Source organism: Nematolebias whitei, chromosome 16 (genome assembly GCF_014905685.2).
Source record: "Nematolebias whitei isolate Nwh7 chromosome 16, NemWhi1, whole genome shotgun sequence".
In the NCBI taxonomy this organism is placed as follows: domain Eukaryota; kingdom Metazoa; phylum Chordata; class Actinopteri; order Cyprinodontiformes; family Rivulidae; genus Nematolebias; species Nematolebias whitei.
This window is the reverse complement of record NC_056513.1, coordinates 33,518,978-33,531,247: the sequence shown is the minus strand read 5'-3', so window position 1 is coordinate 33,531,247 and position 12,270 is coordinate 33,518,978. Positions and strand designations below refer to the sequence as shown.

At 38.2% G+C, this 12,270-nt stretch overlaps 1 protein-coding gene across 1 annotated transcript; it reads left to right on the top strand.

Annotated features, from left to right (window-relative positions):
- Positions 1-9,449: 9,449 nt before the first annotated feature.
- On the top strand, positions 9,450-11,774 carry LOC119422492. Its single transcript, XM_037689867.1, has 3 exons — positions 9,450-9,975; positions 10,725-10,947; positions 11,771-11,774. Exons 1-3 carry the CDS (start codon positions 9,591-9,593, stop codon positions 11,772-11,774), a joined length of 612 nt encoding a protein of 203 aa, XP_037545795.1. The 5' UTR covers positions 9,450-9,590.
- Positions 11,775-12,270: the final 496 nt, after the last annotated feature.

The following is a 12,270-nucleotide window of genomic DNA, read 5'->3' as shown; positions in this document are numbered from 1 at the left end:
ATACTTCGAGAGTCGTGCGAGGTTATCCAAACAGAAGTTATAATTCCCAAAATCGTCCCTGCATTCTGGATTCAAGAACTCTGAACCTCACTTCAGAGCTCTACTCCTTTAAGCTCTTTTCATCTCGTCGCGTCTCTCTTCGACAGAGACTCGACACAGACATCAGACCTTTTTCTGACACTTCTCCATGAGCTGCATCCGACCGAACTCCAAGCCTCCTCTGAACTGGGAAGTTGCCACATTTAAATGGGTCGACTTCCGGTTCATTTGAGAGCTTTCTAATTGGTGGATGGACCAGAAAAGAGGTGTGGTTTGTGATGTAAGGTGTTATCAAAGTCAAGGACAGAGATTAAGTTTGTTTAAAACAGACAGAAAGATTATTGGAGAAAACCAGACTTCGTGGAGTCGAACTCTCCTGTATCTTCTGTAAAAGTTAAACATGACATTTCTTTTTCAGTAAACTTTTAGTTGACCGAAACTTGAACCTTAACATACTTACAAATTTGCTCATTGAAGACAGAAAAATCAAGAAATGCATATTACCCTGATTTATTCTTTGAATGAGGAATAAAAATCATTACTTACTGTTTATGTAAATAAAAATGAGTAGTTCTCTTCAACCTGTAAACATTGAGTGAACTAACACAATTTGATTATCAAACATTTGTAAAATAGTAATGATCATAGAGAATTGTCTTTTCTACTTGATTAATTCAAGAAAGAAAGTCTCAGGATGGGTCAAACTGTATTTCTGGATGCAGATCAATGAAATAACAGTTTCTGTCCCACAAGGTTCTTAAGGTCAAGTGTTTTGACCTTAGGCTTAGTTTGACATCAGGTTAGGTTCACTACATCTCTATCTCGGAGTCAGCCAGTCCTCACTCGCACGTCTGCAGCTGATGCAAAATGCTGCTGCACATCTTTTAACTGGAACACACAAAAGACAGCACATCACACCTGTCCTGGCTTCTCTCCACTGGCTGCTCGTGTATTTTAGAGTTCATTTTAAAATTCTTTTGTTTGTTTTTAAGGTTTTAAACAGTCTTGCCCCCCCTTATTTAACAGAGCTTCTCCACCATTACACTCCACCTCGGTCACTCAGGTCTGCTGACCAGCTGCTCCTGGTCATCCCCAAGAGTAAGAGGAAGCTTAGAGGAGACAGGGCCTTCTCTGTTAGTGCCCCTAAATTATGGAACACTCTGCCTTTGTACATTCGACAGGCCCCCTCGCTGTCCATTTTTAAAACCCATCTAAAAACTCATCTCTATTCATTGGCCTTCAACCCAACTGAGTCTTGATTTTACTTTATTTTATTGGTGTTGATTTAATCTGCTTAACTTGTTGTTTTATTGTGTTTTAAATTGAGTTGTGTGCTTGGGTTTGTAGCTCTGTTTTTATGCTGTCTTTTATCTTGTTTTTAACTGATGTTTCAGCACTTTGTTTCAGCTATGGCTGTGTTAAAGTGCTTTATAAATAAAGTTGATGATGATGATGATGATGATAATAATTACACAACGCGTGATTACGCACATGGAGAGCTGAGTGACAAGACGTTTTTGGGAAAGTTGCCGCTTCGTATGGTGTTCGAATGGACCCAGTGGGGCGAGGACTATATCTGCTTTGCCCTTAACCCACCAGCGACAGCCTTAAAGGGCGAAGCCTATACGAAATATAATGTCTGTTACATAATGTAACCCCAGATTCTATGAGTATAGGCATAGCCCTTTAAGCGTCGGGCCTCACTGGCTCCTAAATGGCTGAAGAAAAAGCTATTTGGGAGCCGATTACCCGCTCTTAACGTAATTTATACGGACCGGGTGAGGCCCACACAACAGGTGGGCGTGGACTAAATTTTTCAGTGCGATGCTTTGCATGACGGGATAAAACCCACCAGCGACAGCCTTAAAGGGCTACGCCTATACTCATAGAATCTGGGGTTATAGTATGTAACCAACGTTTCCTCCAGAGCTTGTTCATTCAGTGTGCTGTTATAACATGTTCATTTTATTTTCTAACAACTAATAGGAACATTAGAAAAATTACATGTGTGGGGTGGATTGACTTGACTATCTAGTCCAATAAATCAGCCCATCTGGTCCAATAAATTTAATCTTTGGCACTGCTGAGCTGTGAAATTAAGCCTCAGATGATTTGAATACTTCTGAATCCTGCACAAAAGGAGTTGTATCCATATTAAAAACCAGAGCTGCACATAATGTTTCTGGATGAAACGGCTTAAATGAACCATTTTCTAGCTTTTGTGTGGCGGTCCTGTGGAGCAGGACTGATGTGCATAAAAAAAGTGATCAGGTTATCTCTGTGGTGTAAAATAAGGTGAGTTTATGCAAGGTCCTTACAAAATTTGGTTTCAAATTCTGTACTTTTCCAGACTCATCAAATGTTCTGTGTGTTTTTGCGACACAATCCTAGAGTTTTCAACCCATTTGCAAGCAGGCAGGCGAAGGCAGGAGTTTAGAATATATATATATATATTTTTTAAACCACACAAAAAAAAAAAAAAAAACGGCTGACGGGGCAGCAAAACCACAGACAGGATCCAGGCAGAACAGGACAGGTTCGGACTTGGACAGATACCTGGCACAAGAAACAGCAGAGGATCATGTCATCTGTGCAGAACAGAACAATGACCAGATGTTTGTGTAATGAAGAGGAGAAGTTTAAGTAAGGCTGAGGGAGAGAGAGATGATGAGTGCACCTGGGCAGGTAGCTGATTAGGGCCAGGTGAGAATGATCAAGACTGGAGAGGCTCACTGAAGAGTGAATGAGAGTGACAGAAAACAGACAGGTTTTTTTTTTTTTTTTTGGACGCCTGAGGAGGAAGTGAATGAATGCAACAAACAAACGAAAGCGGTAGGATTTGATTTTGGTGGATCGCATAAGCTGTACATTGACTGTAGCAACATGGCTTCTACATCAGGAGGAAATAGTGGAAATGAGATGGAATGGTTGATATCAAGATCAGCAAAAATGAAAAGAACACTTAGGAAGAGACAAGAAAGAACAAGAAGTTGGTCGGAAGAAAGTGAGTCAAGAGCAGAAGTTAGCAAAAAGACAAAACCAAACGAACGGGTGAGCTCAAGAGAACAGGATGAAACAGAAGTAGAATTTAAAGTAATAGTGGAATTTAAGCAAGAAGGGGGATCTATACACCCAATAAAGATGACCAAAGCAATAGAGGAAGAAATAGGGAAAATTAAAACGGCTAGAATCATAAATAATAGAAGAGTGCTAATTCATGCTCTTAATGAGTCACAACAACAGAAGATAATCAAAATGAAAACCCTGATGGGGGGAAATAATTAAAACCTATATTCCAGGATCTTTAGCAAGGCTAAGAGGAGTAATATCAGGAGTTCCTTTAGAAATGACAATGGAGGATGTGAAAAAAGAAATCAAAGGAGGGAAAATAACAGATGCCATAAGGATTAAAAGTAAAAGAGACGGGGAACTTAAATGACAGTGATTCTTCAATTTGAAAATATTAAGCCAGAAAATATCCAATTGGGATACATGAACTATAGAGTTAGAGAGTATATTCCTAGACCCATCAGATGTTTTATTTGCCAAAGAATGGGACACGTTGCTAAAGAATGTAAAGGTAAAGTTTGGTGTGCAAGATGTGGAGGCCCACATGAATACGGAAAATGTGATAAAGATGCTAAAATCAAATGTTGCAATTGTGGAGGAGAACATAGTGCAGCATATGGTGGATGTAAAATACAAAGGGAAGCCAGAGAAGCTCAAAGAATCAAAATAACAGAAAGAGTTTCATATGCTGAAGCTCTAAAAAGAGTAAGGAAAGACAGTACAAGAGGAATGAGGTTGAGAGAAACGGGTCAAAGAAACACAACTTGGAACATAAATCAAGGGCAGAATGATCAGCGACAAACATTGGTACCAACAACAAATATACAAAATGCATGTTTGCATAAATGTAGAGTAGATGAAAATACAATGGTGGTGAAAAAAGAAAACTTTGTAGCTTTTATGTGCCATATTGTTAATGTTGCAGTTCAAATGAAAAAGAAAAGTGATAAGATAAAAGCAATAGTAACAGCAGCAGGAAGATTTTTAGACATGAAAGAAATCCAAGCAGATCAGATTCATACCATTCTGAGCGCCACAGAAACGACAGAAAATGCTCAAGATTAGGATCCAAGCTTTTATTATGGTCTTACATATTCTTCAATGGAATGCCAGAAGTCTAATAGCCAATGGACAAGAATTTAAAAAGTTTGTTTATGAATTAGAAATAATCCCAGATGTAATATGTGTTCACGAAACATGGTTAAAACCTCAGCTGGATTTTAAGATACCTGGATACAGCATAGAAAGACAGGATAGAAGGAATAGTAGTGGAGGAGGATGTGCCACTCTAATTAAAGATGGAATAGCATATAAGAAAAACCCAATGAATAAAGAATTAGAATGTGTTAATATAGAAATATTTAATTTAAGAAAATATGAAAATATGAAAATAATAAATTATTATAATCCATGCAAACACCTTGATAGTGAAATGTTTAAAGAAATAGCAGGGAGACCACATAGAAGAGAACTATGGTGTGGTGATTTTAATGCCCACAATAGTCTTTGGGGTAGCAAGAAGACAGATCATAATGGTAACATAATTGAAGAAATAATGGATGAAAGATCATTAGTATGTCTTAATAATGGAAAAGGTACAAGAGTAAATATACATAAAAATACAACCTCATGTCTTGATATTACATTAATATCCAATTGTCTTGTTAGTTCATGTGAATGGGATGTCAAATGGGAGTCTACATTAGGGAGCGATCACTTTCCAGTGAGTACAATAATTAATGACAGTATAAACAGGCAAAAAGATTTTAGTTTAACAAAATGGTGCTTTAATAAAGCTAACTGGCAAAAATTTAAAACAATCTGTGAGGAAACCAGACACATGGTAACATTAAAAGGCAACATTGAAGAATGTACAAGTCAAATAACAGAACATATTTTAAATGCTGCAAATTCTAGCATACCAAAAATAAAAATAAAAGGTAAGAAAAAAGTAGTTCCTTGGTGGAACGATGAATGTACTACAGCAGTTAAAGAACGTAACAAGGCATTTAAAATATTACAGAAAAATTTAACAACGGAAAATCTTATTGAATATAAAAGGAAAAGAGCAATAGCTCGTAAAACTATTAAGGACGCAAAAAAGAAAACATGGAGAGAATATTGTTCTTCAATAGGTTCAGAAATAAAATTACAAAACGTTTGGTCAATGTTTAGGAAAATGACTGGGAAAAGGAATGATGTTAAAATACCAACCTTAATCAGAGGTCAGGAGATATTGGTGTTAAATAAAGATAAGGCACAGTTCATAGTGGCGAACATCTTACAGACATTCATAGACAGCAGAAGACTCAAAAACTTGGAAAGCATAAAAATATTTTGGAGAAATGTAAAAAATATATGACAACATTAGACATGGAAATAACCATGAAAGAACTTAAAACAGTATTGAAAGGGACAGGTTATTCAGCTCCAGGGGAGGATCAATTATGCTATGCTATGTTTCGACAGATTCCGGAAGTAACATTGAAATTAATATTAAAACTGTTTAATAAAATATGGAAAGAAGGTTTAATACCAAATAACTGGAAAAGGGCAACAATACTGCCGTTCAATAAACCAGGAAAAGATCCTATCAGTCCGAATAATTATAGACCAATAGCTTTAACATCTCATTTAAGTAAATGGATGGAGAAAATAATGGTCAATAGATTAGGATATGTTCTTGAGCATAGGAAACTACTTAATGGATATCAATGTGGCTTTAGAACAGGGAGATCAACAATGGATGCTAACTAGAATCAGTAATGACATAGAGAAAGCTTTAAAAATGAAGGAAATAATGATTATAATATTTTTTGATATAGAAAAAGCATATGATTCATTATGGAGAGAAGGATTACTTATAAAAATCAAGCAGATGGGAATTGGTGGGAAAATGTATAATTGGATAGCAAATTTCCTTATGGATAGAAAAATTAGAGTGAAGATTGGGAATGATTATTCGAAAGAATTTAATGTGGAAAATGGAATTCCTCAAGGTAGTGCAATCAGTCCAATTTTATTTAATATTATGATTAATGATATCTTTTCGGATAATGATAAATGTATAAAATCTGCACTATATGCAGATGATGGGGCCATATGGATGAGGGGAAAGAATATAAAACATGTCGTAGGAAAAATTAAGAAAGCAATTAGTAAAGTAGAAAAATGGTCTTATGAATGGGGTTTTAAATTATCAGCAAGCAAGTCTTGTTTTATGGTTGTTACAAATAAGAGAAATAGTGATATAGGAACATTAACATTATACGGACAACCTTTGGAAAGGGTAGCAGAATTTAAATATCTAGGCCTATGGTTGGATAGTTCTTATACATGGAAAACACATATAGAAAACTTAGAAACAAAATGTAAGAAAGTTATAAATCTACTAAAAGCTGTGGCTGGAAATGATTGGGGTGCAGATAGACAGTCACTATTAAACATATACAGGGCTCTCATGAGATCAATAATAGATTATGGCAGTTTTATATACGGAGCAGCAGCAAAAACATCATTACAAAAGATAGATAGGTTACAGAGTAGGGCTTTAGGTATATGTACAGGAGCAGTGAAAACGACACCTATTAATGCTCTTTTAATAGAGACTGGAGAGACCCCACTGGAAATGAGAAGAATAAAATTAGCTCTAGTATATTGGATGAAAATTAAAAGCAGTAAAGAAGATAATGCAACTACAACAATTTTACAAAACTGTTGGGAATACTCAACTTTCCAGAGTAATGGATTTGGATGGACTGTAAACAAGTTGATTAAAATGTATGGATTAGAGGATAAGGAAATAGCACGGTTTAATCCGATTAGTGTTATTCCTCCATGGCTATTTCCTGAGGTAAATGTAGACATGAAACTTCTTAAAATGAAAAATGACTGGAATTTAAATGAAATAGGGGTAAAGACAGACATATATTTAAGAAACTCATATTCTAACTACCTTAAAATATATTCAGATGGCTCTAAGAATTTAAAAGGATGTGTGGGAATAGGAATACATATACAAGAATTTAAAATGTACATTTCTAAAAGATTATCAGATCAACTATCTGTCTTTACAGCAGAAATGGTAGCAGTTATGCTAAGCTTACAATGGGTAGAGGAGGTTAGACCAGACAGGGTGGTGGTGTGCACTGATTCCAAAGCAGTTATAGAAAGTATTCAGGGAGAAGGAAATAATAGGAAAGAGTTAGTATTAGAAATTCAACACTGTTTATTTAGACTATACAGGGGTGGCATTGATGTTTGGTTCTGTTGGGTTCCAGCACACGAAGGTGTAAAGGGCAATGAAAAGGCAGATAAACTAGCAAAAAGGGCGCTAGAGGGGGCAATAACAATTACAATCCCTTTTGGGAAAGGGGAAGGGAAATCACTTATTAAAAGTAAAGAAATAGAAAAATGGCAAACAAAATGGAATGAAGATAAGAAAGGAAGAAGTTTCTATAATGTACAAAAGTCAGTATTAATTAGAAAAATCACTGAGAAAAATAGAAGGGAAGAAATAATAATGTTCAGATTAAGAGTAGGTCATACCTATTTAAATGATAATTTATATTTAATAGGGAGAAAACAGAACGATAAATGTGAAGGGTGTGGAGAGAAAGAAAATGTAGAGCACATATTGATGAACTGTAAAACATATGAACCTGAAAGGGAGAAACTGAGAAGAATGGTTAGAAGGACAGGTCAAGAATGGAGTCTTAAAGGAATATTGGGAAATGAAGGAAACATAATGGATATTTACAGAATAAGAAAAGCAATATTTACTTTTCTGCAAAATACTAGGTTAAAAAATAGAATTTAATAGATGTGAAGTAGTGTTGCTACACACTCGTGTACAGTAGGTGGCGGTATGCACCTTAAAGTTGCTTGCGATCCGCCATAATAGAAAAGAAGAAGAAGAAGAAGAAGAAAAACAGACAGAACAGAATCACACAAGGAGCAGAATGAAATAAACATAAAAAGCAGAAAAGGGGAAAACACAGAAATACAAGACAGACTACGGACAGACTGTGTCATTTTGATGCCACGTTTCAAAATTTACTCTAATTTACTGTTTCAACTGAATCCAACTGGAATCGGTCTCTGGTTTGACCTACGGTCTGTGGTTTTACATAATCTGTTATGTGGCTGCAGTAAAACGTCAAGTACTGCGACAAAATGTCTGCAATATGGATAGATATTGAATTCAATTCAGTTTATTTATATTGAGCCAAATCTCAACAGAAGTCATTTCAGGGCACTGAACAGAAACATTCACATATATTATAAAAACCAATTAGTAAAGTTATCTATCTAAGGAAACAGCACACTTGTTGAATCTTCACTTCTTCACAGTCTCCCATCCTGAACAAGCACAATGGAGACAGTGGAAAGGAAAATCTCCCTTTAAAAAAAATTACCCTTTATTAATCCAGGTAGTCTCATTGAGCCACGAGAACACATTTTCAAGAGAGACCTGTTTTAGGGAGCAGATGGTGGGGGTTAAGGGCCTTGCTCAGGGGCCCAGGGTAGGGTGAATGAGGGTGGAGGGAGGTGTGGGTGTTCCACCTTTTCCACCCACTTTTTTTTTTTATGTTGACGGTACCGAGAGTTGAACCTGCGACTTTCCGATCACAGGCCTATCTTCTAACCTCTGCGCCACCACTCCCCCAACAGGAAGAAACCTCTAGCAGAACCAGGCACAGGATAAGCATCAGCTGCATTTAGATATGCAAAGAAGGCACCAAAAGGTTCACAGGACGAAGAGTAGGAGCAGGAGAACGAGCAGCAGCAGGGGAAAGAGCAGGAGTAGGGGAAAGAACAGGAGTAGGGGAAGGAGCAGGTTAAAGAGCAGGAGCAGAAGAAGGAGCAGCAGCAGGGGAAGGAGCAGCAGCAGTGGAAAGAGTAGGGGAAGGCGCAGGTTAAAGAGCAGGAGTATGGGAAGGAGTGGGAGGAAAAAGCGTCCACCTTCACCTAGAACAAGAAGGAAAAGAAAATGTGGTCAGTTTGTCCTCCGGCAGTCTAATGCCCCTTTTCCACCGTCACGGCGCGGGTCGGATATTTCCGGCTTGAAGCGCGTTTGAGGTCTTTCCACTGTTCCTGTGACCGGCTCGCCTCGCTAAATTCTGGCCCGGCTTCTCAAGGGGTCCGAGCGAGCCGCGCCGTGACGTCAGAAACACTGTCGGTCACTGATTGGTCGGGGGGAGGAGTCTGTGGAGTCTTTCCAAACAACCCGATCCACCATTTTTTTCTCTATCGCTTGCCATTAGCGATAACACGAGGAACGTATCTTTTAGTATTTTGAAGCTATTCACCTTATTCTGCAAGAGCGTATGTGGGCTGCCATGACAGACAGGTACCGCCCCCTCCCGGTTTTATACTTCCGGTGAGCTAAAGCGAGAGGCACTTTTGCTAATGACAGGCACTTTTGCTAATGACAAATTCTAGTAATTTGTGCTGTAGCAGGAGGCTTAAACAATTCTAATATGAGTTCGGGTTCAACTTGTGCTGTTGTTGGCTGTCACAACAGCTCCAGAAAACTGAAAGACGAGCTAGAAACGTATTGTTTTGCACATCAACAACTTCGAAAGGCCTGTGTGTGCCCAGTGCGTTACGAACTGCACTCCATGCCGAGGAAGGAGGATCGAAAACGAGCGTGGCTGGCAGCTTTAAAACTCAAATACCCCCCGAAGAGAGTTTATGTTTGCTCCTTTCATTTTATTGATAAAAAGCCCACAGAGCTTCACCCCGACCCGGAGCTCTATCTGGGCTATGACCGGGCCCCACCAAAGAAAAGAAGGCAGCTCATCCGGACCACTGTGAGCCAGACAGCTTCCAGCAACATCGACAAAACGGCCGAATCTGTTCCCGGTGAGTGAAATTGAAAATGTGATTTGTCCCCGCTTCACATTTTAATCATGCTTAGCTCTTATCTTTTACTGAATTATATTATTATTAATGTTATAATTGTAATGTTATAATTACTATACTGTGGATGGTGTTAGCATCAGCGCTAGCTGGTTGCAGTGTTATTGTGGATGTTAGTGTATTATTAATTTAATTCCAAAATACTTTATCACTAAGAGAAAGTACTTGATTGGCAGCCAAATCCAAATCTTAAAGACAAAGTGGTTAGTAATTAACATCAGTAGCATGCTAGCAGAGATGTATATGATTTCATGTAACTGTCCGAGAATAGCTTTTTATTTAGCAACCTGGTAAAATTCAGCCCCCAGGGCTGTAAAAGTCTGGGGATTTTGTTAATAAAGAATATGTTGAGTTATTAGAGGCAGGTTATTTGAAACAGACACAGCTGAAAAAAAAACTTCTTTTAAACTCTTTAAAGAAAAAGCTTAAATGCAACCTAGCTCCAACTGATTTTTTTAAGGATGAAAAACTAAAATCTAATCACAATATTTTGATATTATAGCATAATTTGATGGGGCTTAGGAAAATTTAAGGGGGCTAAAGCCCCACTAAAACAGCACTATTGACATTTAAGATGTATCATGTGTGTACGAGTGTGGAATTACAAATTTCCTTCCTAAAACGTAATAAGGTAAGTGACACTTGAAAGGTTGTGTTACGCTGATTTGATTTTGTATTTTTGTGTTATTCAGAGTGCACCGTAGATTCACCGTCAGTCATCCCAGACCTGGCTAGCGTCTCCACACAACCTCCTGGGCCACATCTGCACTCAGTCCACACACAGTGGGAGGACCCTTCGCTAAAAGATCATCATCAATACTGCAACACGTCTGGCAGAAAAGATGTCCAGGACAAGACGACTCAGTGTGATGAAGTTGCATTTTTTCTTCTACAAAATGACGCAGACGCTTTGCTGTTAGAAACATTTAACACTCTTGTGTCAGCACTGGAAGGAGATGACAACAATGAATTTACAATGCCTGTACAAGATCAAGTCCTTATAACACTTATGAAAATAAAGACTAATCGTGTAATGGGTGACCTAAGCCGCCAGTTTAATATATCACAGAGCATGGCTAGCAAGATCATTTCATACTGGTTAGACAGACTGGAGGAATATTTCCGACCATTAATTTTGTACATTTTACTTGTGAAATATTCAACAAATTTTCTATTAAATGTCTGCTTTCATTCACAACACAGACTTGAACTCTGACTATATTGATGTCTGGCTGTCAAATTCATAGTTGTCCTTAAGGGCCAATGTACATTACAGCTTGCCCATTATCTTCAAGTATCTGTCATTTAACTTAAACCGTCCTGCAACATACTCTTCTACAAGCCGAGGCAAGAAACATGAGAAGTAAAAGCCTCTCAAGCGGTCTACTTTTTCTTTAACAAATGCCTCATCATATTGCACTGTAAATGAAACATGCTCACTTGGTGTCCAGATCACAAGTGTTGCAGTCTTTAGACGTGTGCAAAACATTGTAAGCTGCACTTGCATGTAATAGCCTCTGCTTCCTGTTTTATGCAGCTGCAGCTCTCCATCTACCAATTTGATGTCGCTGCACTTCTGGGTAAGCTGCTCAGTGAGCGAAGGATGGGTTGGTACAGGACATTTAATTTCTAGCAGCACATCTGAATCAATGACCCCATCAGGACTAGCAGAGAGCCATGGCTCCTGGATGCTGACAACAGTACCCACGTGAATGATGTTCACACCCTGTTCTGTCAGTTGATCACAAGCTCTGATCTCATTTTCTTTACCGTAGTTTGTGTCATAATTACCACGAAAGGAGGGGTACAGGTGCTCCGATAAAAACTTGTCATTTTTTGTGGTAGCACGAACTGGAACTTTTTTTGCAGTGCTTGCTGTGAGTCTGATTTTTCTACAGTTGTGCCACAAATCTGATGCACTTTGTTCTTTAGTTTTTTCTTGTAATTGTGATGCTTGCTGTTCAGAAACTTGAATATATGCCAGATAGAATGCCCTGCATGGATTACAGCTAAGATCACCACTGTGTGCTTGGTGTGGCAGAAAAAATTGCTGATCAATTGTGCTGTTGCAGTGAGGTTCTGCTGATGGTGAGGCATTGTAACACTTTCCAATTAATGTGTTCTTGAGGAGAAACAGTGGCTTCATTGGCGCTTTGCTAACACTGTCTTTGAAGTCTTGGTGTGTATGATGATGTGGCGTGTTTGGGAGTGATTGTGTGACTGCAGCCCTTGAGTTGA

Excerpts from the sequence above, each read along its gene's own strand:
- LOC119422492 (XM_037689867.1), top strand. The coding sequence starts at position 9,591 with ATGAGTTCGGGTTCAACTTGTGCTGTTGTTGGCTGTCACAACAGCTCC. Across the intron at positions 9,976-10,724 it reads AACGGCCGAATCTGTTCCCG|AGTGCACCGTAGATTCACCG; the intron begins GTGAGTGAAATT and ends TGTGTTATTCAG.